The 15,212-nt window shown below is 37.7% G+C and overlaps 1 protein-coding gene across 1 annotated transcript in view; it reads left to right on the top strand.

Annotated features, from left to right (window-relative positions):
• The window catches only part of LOC139686704 (lachesin-like), an 873,842-nt gene that overhangs the window by 611,522 nt on the left and 247,108 nt on the right, over positions 1-15,212 (top strand). Inside the window, exon 3 of the mRNA XM_071583748.1 lies at positions 6,052-6,158. Coding sequence (XP_071439849.1) covers positions 6,052-6,158 — 107 coding nt within the window. The remainder of the gene's footprint in view (positions 1-6,051; positions 6,159-15,212) is intronic.

Here is a 15,212-nt window from a genome sequence, read left to right as displayed (position 1 = left end):
GGGTTTACGAGGAGGAAGGGGAGGGAAAATTAAGGGAGCATTCAAAGGGGACGTTGGGGGATAGGAGGAAGGCGGGTAAAATTGGAGCAGTAAGTGGAGGATGGCGATGTGTTGGGTTAGCGTGGGAGGGGTGCGAGAAATAGAGAGAGAGAGTGAGAGTGCAGGAGAGGATAAGAGGGGAATGATGAGGTCGGTGGGGAAAATAGTTAGATGGGGACAGTGAGGTGGGTTGGGGAAAAGAGAGGGTAAGAGTAAAGGGGGAATTAAAGGCTGCTGAATGGGATGGGTGGTGAGAGAGGAATGGGTGGTCGTGGAGGGGAGGGGAGAGTCGGAGGATGGGAGGACTACGCCACTGGAGGCACAGAAGAGTGTAGGGGGGTTTTAGGAATCTGAGGGATGCGTAGGGGAGGAGTGTCAGGTGACGAGGGTGGGGAGAGCGAAGAAGGGGTAAATGTGTTCCTTCTTCGCTCCGCCAACCCCTTCCTAACGCCTCTCTCCCTCCTTTCTCCCACAATCCTCGTTGCTTCCCCACTAGGAGGCGGTATATAATGAAGTCCTCAAGCAAGGAAGGGGGTTTGGAGACGTCGTGTGGGAGGGAGCGAAGGAGAGGGAAGTTTATTAAGCGTAAGGAGAAAGCGAAACGAGGACATGGTGGAGCGGGAGGTTTTGTGGGGGCGCGGATTTTGGGGTGGGCGGGAGAATATGGTGACACGGCGTACGCACGCACGAGCGGCGGCGGCGTCGGAGCCGGGTGAAGGCGAAGGGAGCAGCTTCCCTCGTGGTAAAGGAGGAGAGCACCGAACGGGGAAGGGGACCGTGGAGGTAGTGCGGAGAAATGGGGCGTAATTGAGGGTGGTGCGACGGAAGGAGAGCATGTGGAGAGGAGGGGGCGGGCGGGATGATGTGGTGGTTTTTTCCGCGGACGAACAAGAGGGGGACTGGGGTGAGTGTGGGATCGGACGCGCGTACAGTGATGCATTGTGGCCCGTCACGGGGGAATTCCGCCGAGGGAATAGTGGATCCCTTCTCCCCACTCCCAACTTGCACCCCTCATCTCTCTCTCTCTCTCTCTCTCTCTCTCTCTCTCTATCCCTCCGCCATCCCTCCCAACCCTATGCTGGGGTGGGTGAGGGAGGGAGAACAGATGGCGCTGGCAATCAAGAGAGCCGCCTTTCGTTCAATCGATAAACGCCATTAATGGTTGATGCATGACTTGGGTCTGGATATAGAAAATGGCGTAGTTGTTGGGGTTGGATACGGGGTGGTTGCCGGGGGTGGTGGGCGGAAAAGGGGGTGTCGGAGATGGGTTTTTGGTAGGGGTGGGAGGAAGAAGGATAGACTGAGAGAGAGGAGGGAGCTATAATGGAACGGGATGAGATATGTCGGCTGGGAGGGCAAGGGAGATTGAGGGGTGGGGCGTTTGTGGGCCACTGGTCCGTCTATGGGGGTCTGGAAGGGAGAGGGATTATCATAGAAAGGAGGGGAGAGGTTTTTCGGTAGTGGGGGATGGAGGAAGAACGGTGCAATAGGGAAGGGACGATGGGATGGGATTGGAGTTTAGTGGGCCAGGGTCTGTCAGGGGGCGTGCGTATGTGGTGTGCGTGGGGAAAATATGCGCGGGAACGGGGCTGAGATGAGGCCGGGTGAATAAGTGTGTGCGTGTGTGTGTGTGTGTAGGTGCATTTGGTTTTTGGACGGTGCGGGAAGAGAATAAAGAGAGGGAAAGAAAGAGGATGGGGTCGGTGATGAAGTCTTGTGTAGTGGGAGGGAGAGGCTTGAAGATGTAAAGGAGTCAGCCGTGCCGGGGAGGAAATGCATCTCCGGCCTTCGGGGCATACCGCCTTCTGACCCCATTCACAAGGGCCGTGCTCGGCAGAGGATATGTTTTCCTGGGACTTATAGGAAGTAAAATAAACTCCATATATTTCTCCTGCCATCCTATGCTTTTGAAAGGCGACATGAAGCCTTTAATGCGGTGTCATTCATTCAGAAAATGAAATACAGGTGTTAAACTATTTTCTGAATTCTTATTTAATATTTCCCCAAATAAAGTCGGTTGATAGGTTAAGCAATTACAAAATGGTACAATTGGTATTCTCTCAAACTAAGAGGACGATGAGTCACAGCATTAGTCAAAAATCGTAAACATATCCTGAATAAATTACAACTGCTGACAATGTTTTACTTTTCCAATAACATTTCAAATAATATTTTCTACAAATACTCTTAAACTATATTCTTCCTCTCCTTTTAGTACTTCCTCCCGTAAGCCACCATTACAGTGTTTCCATTAGTATCATTTGAATATAAAATCAGTTTCCTCCTATACAAAAAGTCGTATTTATCACTTCATTTTCAGGGAAACGGGATCCTTCTCTCTTTTGCCAATTTCTTTGAAATCATGTTTCTTCCGTCCTCTTAAGAGAAATTATGAAAGGGTTCTTTGGTGGATAGTCGGAATTAGTAGCGATAGTATGCATGTATTTTGATTGAAAAAATCATGAATCTCGAATGTTTCTTGATTGATTTTCTTGGAACTCAGGTGCATATTACGACTGAAGACTGGGTTTTTATTAAACTTCAACGAATCTGTAATTTATGCGGAGTTCCATGTCGACTCCATGTCCATTTTATGTACTGAGCGCGGTTATTCCTGCCGCATTTTTCCGGGTGGCTTGTGAAAATTTAAATTTTCGTATGCTGTATTTCATCTGGACAGTAAAAGAGAAAACAGTTTATTAGACAAAAGCGAGCATCTCCTCGAATAACCTACCATTTGTTTTCTCATCCTGTGAAATAATACCAACAATATCATTCGTGTTTCTCGGTGTGGAAAAAACAAAAAATATAGTACATGCTTAATATAATTCTACAGAGATTAAACGATGAGAAAAACATTTACAAAATTCATCATCAGTTCATCATTTACATCTTATGCAATCATGTGTTTCACTCCCTTGCCTTATCAGAACAAATATAGTAGAATATTTTTTCGCGTTTCGTTGTATTTCAATGAAAATGTAAAATCTATCTATTACTTTAGAATAGAAACAAATAAATAAAATGTGGTAACCTCTTCATAAGAAACTCTCTTAGGGAATTTCCATATTGACAATTTTCAGATTATGTTGAAAATTATTTGCTAATTAATATAACTTAATTTTGAGAGTCATTCTACCGACATTGTTTGAATAATTATTTGATGCCATCACCATTGTCTTCCCAAAAATTTTGGATAGCTCTCCACTCGTTTATTTGCTAGCTCTGAATTAGAATGGGTAGGGATATTTTTCACGCCAAGGTATGGTCTGAATCCTTAAAATGTCCTTACGGCCCTCAATTAAAATTATTATACTAAAGTATGACTCCCAATATCTATTTAAATGGAAAACATGCTTTAAATAAAAAAGAACGATATCTAAATAGAATTTTTCTCGCCATATTTTAGCCGTTTTTAAAGAATGATAAAAGAGACAATAATTACAGCAAAAGCGACAATATTAAGAACATGCTACTTCGAACTACGAGTTCAGTCACTGTCAGGTCACATACCACAAAATTGCTATTTCTCCGGTAGAAATCATTTATGGATATTATGAAATGGTTCCTCAGAATACCCTGCAGTACAATAGATGTTGAATAAATACGAAAATAGTATATTTTCGACGGAATATATCATCAGAAACGTGTTAAAAGAAGAGATTAGAGTTTTGGCCCGTGAAATAATTAAGCCATTGCAATATTTTTCAATAGCAAAGAGTTTCCCATCATCCTTTTTACATACCCGTTTTGTTAACACTTTTTATCACTATGTATTAAATATTTTCGCTTTCATAATCATAATTTTATTTTCCCAATAGATATACAAAAACTACACCATTATTTTTACAATTGGATTTCACAATTGGACTCCGATTGTGAAAAGTAACTCTTTTTTTCCTCAACTGGGCTCCTGTAAAAATCAGAGAATGGACGCCTGCACAGTTAGAGAACGAAAGTAAACTTTAAACTGCATATTCAATGCTGCATCAAGCTAAATAGAAAACAAGTAGCATTATAAAATTGAAATAATATGAAGCCTTTCCGATATATTAGATATGAAGCAAATAACATCAACCTGAATCCCGGAAAACATTTGGCACCGAACATCTCGGACCTAATTTGCATTGGTCTTTCAGTGTATTCTACCGTATACTTTTTTAAGCCACACATTTACTTGAGTGAACCGTTTCCGTTGTTCAAAATGTGTTAAATTTTCTCTTGTATTTATCAATTTTGTTTTTACTGAATAAGGGGATCGCAAAACTTTATGCGTCCCATTAGATTTTATAAGATCAAGTACGCTACTTGGAAAAAAGTTTTATTAGAATGGTGGCGTTGGAAGCCACGGCAATCACTCAAAGAGGAAATAGAGCACTTCGTCGTTATTCCAAAAGAGCTCTCACGAAATGCGTCGACAACTTGATGCCTGTATGGATATTGGCAGCAACAAAGGACGGGGTCTCAAGAAGGCGCTTTTGCTTGATTCTTACTCTCTCCCCAACCCCATCAAGAGATGGGATCCTATTGGTGTGAGGGACTTACATGGAGTAATGCGCTTCCTGAGCTCTCTTTATGCACAGCCGGGATTAGGAAAAAGTGGCGCGGCCACGATATTTCAAGCGAAAAGGGCTTGGGTTTTGGGGGCGAGGAAGGGTCGGGGAATTTTCGAGCGGAGAATATAACACTCCAGTGGAGAAGGAAGAGGACGAGTAGAGAAGGTTCTAGGAGAGCAGCACCGAGTGAACTCATTAACCAAAGTGCGAATAAACGGTCGAAGCTTGAAAATCGTTGGTGGATTATCGTAAGTATGGCAGTGATTCAATAAATCGAACTCTCCAATCTCCTAAAGTTCGTTACCCCCTGAGAATCTGATTATTTAGTTCTATTCTTTCAATACTCCAAAACAAATACCTACCTTGAAAATATTATTACATAAGCACGATACAAGCCCTTACCATATGTTAAAAATTTAATTGTAAAAGTACACGCTATAAAATGTGAATTGAATAGGTATGGGTCCAATTAATAACGCTGAATATTAAAAATTGCACTAAACATATTGAGACATTTGTTATCTTTGCATGAAAAACATTACTTCGACACAATTTTTCATTTTACATCCTCAGTCCATTAAATACTGCAAGATAATCCCATAGTGGTATTGTTCATAGCTTGCTATGATGATGCTTGATCATAGATGTATCTTTGAATGCATTAGAAACTCACTTTTCATGCTTATTCAAGACCCTTGAAGAACTAGATTTTAATTTTGATGCTGTTGTATAGGAATAAATTTACACTACATTACTAAATGATACTCAATAGAATCAAAGTTAATAGATTAATTTTGAAATAGTTAATTTTCCGGCAAAGTGGTGAATCAAAATAAATATTATTTTTTAAATTCGTAAATAATTCAGACTTCATTTTATTCAATATTATGTACCCTAATTATACAGAAACCACTTTTATAATATTTAAATCATTTGAAGGTTACTTACAACTTTAAATATGTAAAGCGTAGTTCTTCAGCATTTTGAAGAATGTTTTTATCAATTTCAATGCACAAATAAAAAGTATGATAATTACGCTTTTTATGTAGCTAATGAAGTTTCCTAGGACCTTTTTTCATCAGATACACTAGGTGACAAAATGTAGTTTTATTCTAATCCACAAGAGTAGATATGTCATGGTGATAGAACTGTTTTATATATATATATATATATATATATATATATATATATATATATATATATATTCTAGAACTGGTGTTCACTGGCCTAATTAGTTTTATCCCTTTATACGAAATTCAAAAACATTTTTCAAATATTTTCTCCGTGGAATGCCACCATTTTAATACATTCAAGTACATCACCATTTTATTACAAGCATAAAAATATATAATTATAACTCCCTCAAACTTCTTTGTAATAATTGCCATGATTGCCAAGTTTATACCAGTATATGTAGCGTTTACTGATTCCATGTTGATTTTCTTACTTTCCGCAGGGGCTGCGTTCCAACCGGAATTCGCCGAGCCGATCGTTAATTTGACAGTGCCCGTCGGGAGGGATGCCACATTCACTTGCGTTGTCAGTCATCTTGGCGGATACAGGGTAAGTGCACATCACCCGTCCTATTTATTTAACCTCCAATGGAAATAACATATGATGATTTTATAAGTGTCTTAAGTTTAAAAACATTTTAGCTTACAATACAGTGACAATTCTTTAATCACTGTGTGCACGCTTCAATTTACGAAAATCTAAAATACTTCTAAAAACAAAAAAAATCACATTAGAAACATTCGCTGAATTTCAACAGAGGAAAACGCAGCACTGATATATTGTAAACCTTTTCAGCATCGTTGAAAACTATTTCAAGAGCTACCTATGGTTACAATTTGTGACAGAGGGACATCAATCGATAGGATCGCCGATGATATTGTACTAAGTTTTGTAGCTCTTAATTGCTTACTAAGCATATGCGTGGAGTAATTTTTCAATTTATTGGAAATTGTAGTCGACTTCAGTTGCATTTATGTTCAAAAACTTGTATCATATATTCTTGGATAACACTTTTATTTAAAATAATTAGAACAATTGTATTTACTATAAGGAAGTATCAACATGGACAAGGTGGAGTTAAATCATTTATCGCATTATCTAATTTGTCAATATTTATGTTTATTATTTGAATTTGGTTTGGCAGAATTTCACGACCAACAGCAGACATTACAGAAATATTAGGTAAAAGTACCGCCTTCCTTATTTTGATTGGAGTGTGGAGCCTGAATACTCATGTGATACAATAATTTATCTCACTCTCTTTAGCCTTTACGTTCGCGTCCTTATCTCACGAACTGAAAAAAATAATCTTTCCCTTTCAAAACATTCGGATAGGGGCCAAAATAGAGAGGTCGTGAGAGGAGCTGAGAAACGAGTGAATGATGACCCCACGGAAAGTGGGATAAGGCAGTGTTGAATGGTCTGGAGGGGAAGGAGTCAAGGACACCGATAAGCATAGGAGTGAAATGCGATTGAAAAATGAGAGTGAAGAAGTCAATGATAACGGAGGAATGGATGAATGAATGAATGATGTTAAGGGGAGGGTAAAGGAAGGAGTGAAATGGAAGATTCTGAGAAGTTTGGGAGCTGTTGCGTTGAGAATGATGGTGAAAGTCACGGGGGAATGAGAAAATATGCAAAGCCCAAGTAGAGGACGGTGAAAATTTAAACATACTTCCTTGGATACAGTTTGACAAAATTAAATTAGTTCCCAAGCAAAGCCGCGCAGCCGCCCATCCGCTGAACAAAGGTCTCGAGTAATTATGAATGTGTATTACTCCAAAATTAGAAGCAATAAATTACGCATCAGTTTGCCTTTGTGGATGGAGAGCAACTCAATTGAGTTTGAAATTTAAAAGGCATGGTCTTTGGTGGAATTTTGAAAACGCTTCTAGGATGTGTTTGGTATCATAGAGTGTTATAATTAAATAGACCAAAGATTGCAGATTCTAATCATCCAGGAGAAGGTGGTTTTTCATTTCACAATTATTAATACGAAAGTCGTGCAATATAATTAATTGAAACCGGTGGCTGTAAATTCCTCTCTAGTCACTCAATGCAATAGAGGTAACAACGTGTTAGAGCATACAGAATTTACTGCATACCAGTTTATCTAACAATATTGAGATTGGATAAGTTTTCTAAAAAAGCTATGCACACAAAGAAATAATTGTTTTTGCATAACTTCACTGCAAGGGTACAGAAAAGTAAAAGTGTAAAATATTTATCAAACGAAAAAAAATAGAATTAAAATTCATCCCATGGCGCAGAAAAGCATATTATGGTACGAAACAATAGGAGTTTATATAACTGTTGCATACAGATTTTGGTAAGATACACTTTATGAATATTTTACAGATTAACATTATTTAATTATATTCAGAAAATTTCTCTCCCGGTAAATACAAAAAAACATTAATCTAAAAAAATAAAATATATTTCAGGTAAATATGTGGGTATATATTGTCTACATTTTATTGAAAGTTGTAGAGAAAAATTATATATATATATACTTGTATATACCTCTATTTTCATATATTTATGATTATAATTTGTCTTTTAGAAATATATTTTCCTGAGGGTTTCCGTTTAAATGTACTCTGACCTTCACCGTGTCGGATTTTGCTTTCTCTGCTAAATTAATACTCACTGTTATATGAAAATACTTATTAAAGCTGTACTAATACATTCTAAATAAATATTTTGAATCTTGGATCTCCGAGGATCCAGGCTACCTATTTTTCCATCCATCATACTCATTCCCAGAGAGATAATGATAATTCATCGATTCTCCAAAAAAGGAAAATCTCCCCAACTTACTCTTCTATATGTATCAAGTCCCCCCCCCACAATTATATTATTTATATCATATATGTTATATATTCCTCAGTTCTTCATTTACTTTATTTGATGTACAATTTACTGCTTTGATCCAGCATCCAAATACCATTCCAACGTACTTAAAGACAACATTTTACACGCGGATACTATGTAATAGATTTTAATTTTTAATATTGTTATATATATCAAGATGTGTCTGAACTAGAGGAAGATGCACTTAATTCCTCAATTCGTGAAACAATTGGCATAACGCTGGATGAAATTTTTGCATTGCCTGAACTACCCAGATACAAAAGGAGTATCCTTGAGCATATGTGTTTTGCAGTACGTTACTGTATAGTGTGTTGCCTGTGTATCAGGATTTCACTTTCAACAAATAAACGGCAGATACCAAAAGAATCAAGAAAAATAAAACGTTAAGCTTTCATTTAACGTTAAAACTTTCATTTCTTATTGAAATGAAAGTTAGCATGATCATATTGGAATAGATCAAACTTTAATTAGTTTAATTTTCATAAAAACCTCCCAAAATTCTGTGAGAGTACCTTTTTTCATTTATTCCCGATAATTTCAATGTGGGCAAACGACTACAAAATTCCCTAGACCTTCAATTCCAGCGACAATTCATATGCAATTTATTTATCATTTAAAACTTTTCAAGTAATGTACTTTTTTAAGCATGATGGCTAAAATCTTCCAGAAGGATATTCCATTGCGGCCGCCACCTGAGCTGAGCAAACCAAATTGCATAAATAATGTCAATCCCTTAAAATCGTCACAAATGGCTTCAATTGGAAACGATGTCAAAAAAATTCACTAAAAGGAATACTTGGAACTGAGCTTACTTTATCACGCTACCTACATATAATAACATGCGACCTTATTATATCATCCACATTTTGCTTTTACCATTTCCGAGAAATTGTTAGGTATAGCCACGATTAAGATTTATCATTATATTTTCACCCAAGGCACGAAGAGGAATATTTTATGTCCGGAGGGATAACTAATCCCCCTCCATTATTTTCACTTGCCATTCCAAGAGATCGAAGATCAAACGGACCGAGAATGGGCGGCATTGTTACACTCAACCCCGCATGCGCTCAGACAGTTTGGAAGACGGAGAAAATATCGTCGTGGAGTAAAATATCAATCTCTTTCACAGAATTGTCACTCATAGATGTCTTATACGTCCACGAAAGCGCCGCTTTATGATGGTTCAATAACGGACCATGCGTAAGGAGGCCCCAGCGTCCCCCAACTCTTCTTTACCCCGCTCATTTATATCATAGGGCATCTATATAATGAGTTTTAAATACTTTAAAAATTCGTGGTATTTTGCGAAGCAGAAAATGCGTGCAGGAATATTCCAAATTTCCTGGAATTCCATGAATTTATACATGGATAAGATTGAATGGCCAATGTGGGACATTTTCTATCCTCCAGGAACATAGGAATTTCATTCGGTGAAGTATGTCTTGGTCTGACGCCACCTTTCTGTCATTTTTCCATTGTTAGAAATGCTTATGGTACCATTTGAGCTGAAGTAATATTAAAAAAAAAAGATAAACCGGGTGAAAACTTAGGAAAACTCAACCAACAATTCGTGTTAGTGAGATTTTCTGGGGACCAAGCCTTCCACCTCAGATGGCACCTAAAAATAAATGGCTTCCATATAATCTTGAGGAAGTAATTTTGGTATGAACTATGTTTAATTCTTCACATTAACCTTTGCATTGATAACATGGTTGAGTTCTTAGAAATCGAATTGTTTTCTTAATAGGTGAATTAAATGACAAAGTGATAACACATCTTAACGTAATCGTCTAATGAGTAAGGCGCTGTGCTACTGACAGGAGATTCTAAAGTTCATTTCCGTTTGACATCTCTGAATGTTAAAGCTTCGTCCCGGCGGTGTGATATTTTACTTTGCGGATATCCTGAGAACCATAGATAGAACAAGAAAAGGAATCACTCCACCACCTACTCATGTAAGTCCTTCAGATTCCTTAGGGATTAGTATTAGATGAGCTAGGACCTCATCTACCAAACTACTCTTGGGGTTGATTACTTGGGTTGGAGGGGTATCTTCGGCAACACCGAAATTGAAAGATTTTACATTGACTGGGAGGGAGTGAAGCAAAGACGGAATTGGAGGATATGAAATTTAAAAACATTGATACGGATGTATATATAGGGTATATGTGTCTGCGTGTCTAATTCAAGGAAAGCAGTGGCAATACTCGAGAAAGTCTTAAATAACGTCAGTCTTGGGAACATGTACATCCATTCCCTCCGACCTAATCTTCCTCCTCCTCGTCTTACTCCTTCACCCCTCAATCCCGAGCCTCTCCCCTTGTCGCTTTCTTGGAAAGACGAAATGTGATCAATGGATCACATCTCTCCTTTTCCGTGGAAAGGAAGATGATTCTCTCCCCTTGCCTGCTTCTGAGGCGGCTATTGAGAGTGAGAGAGTGGCGGGTGGACCGACTTGTCGGCTCCCCCTGAAGCCATCCGTCCCTTACTCCTCCTTACGGTCCAACCGTCTCACATCCACCTATTCAAACTTTCGGGGCTCTCTCTTGCATGTGGGAATGGCGTCGAATGCGATCTAGCGTCGATAACGTCGTCACGAAGCTGAGAATCTTTATCCGCCGAGGCATGCTTGTGGCGTTAACTCAGCTCTGCAGTGCCGCTTGAAGGAATTTCCAATGGTAGAAAAGCTCTAGGCTGAGGTTAACTGCTGTAAATGGATTATGGACGTTTTCAACAGTTCATTAATCCCCTCAATGCACAAACCACATCTAAACATGATAACGTTTTTGCAGCGAAATCGGAATATTATTTTTTTTAATTCCCTTATCCGGAAACCCACACATGGCAGGGTATACGGCCATATGACTACGTAAAAAATATTTTTTAATAGCTTTTGTTTTGGTTTTTATGCACACATCAAATATGGACATTTTCATGAAAAAATAATAAGTGATAAATAATAAATTCACAGAATAAAACTGAGTGAGTGGATCCTGGTTCATTCGGTATGTTGAAAAAAATTTTACAAACTGGAAAGTTTTACATGGGTGCTCTTATATATCAACATAATAAAGTAACATTAAAAACACTACTTCCAGAATCGTATTCAAGATGTTCTATTTTCTTGTCGTTCTAGTTCTATATGTTTACCTTTAAAGGTAGGTTGTGGTCGGGTACTAAAGATTATTTGCTATACTTATCATGGGAACTTCCTCTGGTTTTCCGCATACCATGTCCTTCTTCAAATCGATATAACTTTTACTTGCGTGTTTTTCTGTCTAAAAAGCCTTTCCTTCTTCTTCCTACTCTCTCCATATGTGTGTATATATATATATATATATATATATATATATGGAATAAATGGATATATATATATATATATATACTATATATATATATATATTATATATATTATATATGCTTTTCAATATACCCTCCAAAAATTTTTTTTTGCGTCTTTCTGATTCCCAAGACACAACATTTATTGGCGAACTCTATTAAAACTTAAGCTTTTACATTCCCCTATTTTAGAACTAGTATATGCCTGCAGACTAGACGGCCAATAATGGACTCAGCAAATATATCTTTATAAAAAAATCCACAGGTGCTCATAGAACTAAGGTATTCTTCCATTCTAATATTTGCCTGCTATTTTACTAAATTTCTTAATGTTTATCATATCGAAAAAATATTATTCGATCCATATACTTTCCTCGTCCCTTGATACCGTTCAAAATGCCGGTTCTTTTCACCAAACACCCTCCCTTCTTCCACTGTTATCGGCATATCATTATGCCATTTTATCCCTTCCATTCATTCTTTGCGTTCCTGGACTTTCCACCAGCAGTTGCCCCACTGCCACAGTAGTAATCCTTGCCTTTCCTCTATTTTCATTCCGTCCTAATTAATCTCTTAGTTCTTCTTCATGCATATCATGAAATCATATTTTCACCCCAAAGTATCAAGTACAGGCGCTTACTTCGAGTTCTGGAATAAGTTTCGGAAGTTTGCAGTGCTACAGCATCATGTTCAAGATTTTATTCGGCGTCCTAAGTTATACATTCCTTAATCTAAGTCTTAAATTTTCTTCTTTGTCTAGTTCATGCACAGATTTCTTTTGTCATATTGACACTGCAAAGCATTTGATAATACTTTACAACATTGTTAATGCTGATTCATTTGTTCACAGGTGAGTTTATTTCCTCAGCGTTATTTGATGGGTAGCTCTATAAACGATTGTTAAAGTCTAACGCCTTATCTATAGGAATGTATAAGAAATACTAAGCGTCCAAGAGAGAGAGAAATAATTCTAAGCATTGGATAAAATTATAGCAGAAATATTACAAAAATCAGTCCTTTGATAGATGGTAAACTTGAAAGAATGTTGGAACCGGTCTAAATGGAGTGAGGGGATAAATTTTCAGACCCTTTACGAAACCGACTTCGTTATCAAATACTTGCCCCTTGCTCTTGCTCCTCAACCAAATCCCGATGGTTGAGGAAGAGAAGAGGGCGCGTTTCGGTGATAATTCTGAGGAAAGCAAGTAACCGGGAAATATGGCAAAGACGGAGAGGAAGTCCAAGTCTTTTACGAGATACCTTTTACGAGATTATCTTTTACGAGGTCCGAGATTTACGATATGTTTTTCCTTACTTTCTAATTTGAAAAATCTGTATTACTTTTAATAAGTTGAATTGCATCTTAAATTTAGTCTTGTAAGAAATGTAGTGAAAGCATGCCTCTGGGACACGTTCGGTTGTCACCCAAAGGTTCGTCATCCGCGACGCGATAATGCCTAATAATGAGTATCCGGAGACGTATGTATGTATAACTACCAAGAAGAAGTCTCTAATAAGTATCAATAAGCCAGATAGTTTTTATTTTCGCTTGTCCCGTCCATCTAGTTCTGTCTGTTAGTTGAACAGTTGTATACAATATATATAATCGTACATATATCAAATAATCTTCTTTTTTCCGGCTTCAGTTGACCAAATCATTTGGTTGGTTAATTTGATCGAGAGTATAAATGTATTAGCTGTATGCCTTCAATATGCATCTTTTGACCATTGTGTAGTCATATAAATCTGCAGCACATTTACAAATTCAACAGTGAAATATGGCTGAAGGATATTTCTTAATTCTACATGCGCAAGAGGCAATTTAGGCATCATGGGTTTTATATCAATAAGTGGCTTACGAGGGAGCCAAACCAGATTCCATTGTATTTCGAAGTACAACGGTAGAAGTAATTGATTGTCTCAATTGTTTGCCTCTGTTCTTTATTGCTGCGAAGTTGGAAATTATCCTATGTCCTTGCCTTTTAAATTGGTTTTAGAGGCTTATTTTCTCTAGCTACATGGAGGTGAGTTTTCTTACATCCACTGATATTTGCACTCTCAAACGTTTTTCCTTCTACCACTCAACTTTTGATATCTACTTTAAATCTTCATAATATGTATCAGAGTTTTTTTGGCGCACTCCAAACTACTTACGCTGAACTTTATCAAATTACATGTGTTCGCAGCTGCGTAATTTATCTGTATAGAGAGGCATGTTTATTTCTGAAAAGGTTGCCTTCTTCCCAAGGCGTTTTCAATAAAAAATTAATAAATAGCAAAGAAAAGGTTCCAAAGAAACTGCGGGAGATGCCGCAACAGTAACTTTTAACGGAGTCATCCGCTAATGTGCATTTCAATGCAACAATTTCAGAGTGTAAAAATCATTCGCCTTGACTGGGACTCGAACCCAGATCCCTCAATATCCGGTCGAGTGCTTTAGCCACTTAAGCTACCGAGGCGTTCTCTTAAACTCTGAAATTTTGGGGCTTTTAAAGGAACTAGATGTTGTGACGAAATACCGTACATACAATGTCACAGGCATTCGTAGTCATGCGCGAAGCGCCACTGTCCACGAGGTTAAAGCCAACTTTAAACACTTATGGTGTTTATACTTTGACAAATTCCAAAGAAACTGCGGGAGATGCCGCAACAGTAACTTTTAACGGAGTCATCCGCTAATGTGCATTTCAATGCAACAATTTCAGAGTGTAAAATTCTTCCCGGATATTGAGGGATCTGGGTTCGAGTCCCAGTCAAGGCGAATGATTTTTACACTCTGAAATTATTGCATTGCAAAGAAAAGGTTCATAGAATATTGACAAATACGAATTAGAATTCACTTACGTTATTGATTTATTCAATTACATGGTGATTCCTGGCTAGAGATTCTTGATTGAGACTGCTGTTTTGGTTATTTCAAACTTATGTATTAAAATCGATGCGTTATAAATTGATGAAAAGTAAACTTAAATTATTTTTCCCTATAAATGTCTTTATTCAATCAGGGTTTATTCTGATGTTCATGAATTTTCTGTTGCCAAATTATCATTTGAGTCAAACGATTTCTTTTCTGCTGACGTGGCTACTTCTCCTATTAATCAGTAAGATTTATTCACTTTGAAATATGTGATATCAGCGAAATTATTATATGTATCCGAATTAACACTCATTGAAATTTGGTAATAATTGCTTCTGGATGTCATTAATAATTTTCTTTTCAGTAAAGATGTGCACATTTCCGTTCATAAATTGTAAAAATATGATGGAAAACTCAAAGTTTGTCAAATAAAACCTTGGATAAAATACAGAGAACTAAGTTCCATTTTCCCATTATATACGGTTATGAAATTGTGGAAGATGGAATAGAATTAGGATTAACGGGAAGAA

Source organism: Hetaerina americana, unplaced genomic scaffold, assembly GCF_022747635.1.
Source record: "Hetaerina americana unplaced genomic scaffold, ioHetAmer1.1.p SCAF_1, whole genome shotgun sequence".
In the NCBI taxonomy this organism is placed as follows: Eukaryota; Metazoa; Arthropoda; class Insecta; order Odonata; family Calopterygidae; genus Hetaerina; species Hetaerina americana.
Note: the sequence above shows the minus strand (reverse complement) of the source record. Positions and strands in the feature narration are given on the sequence as shown.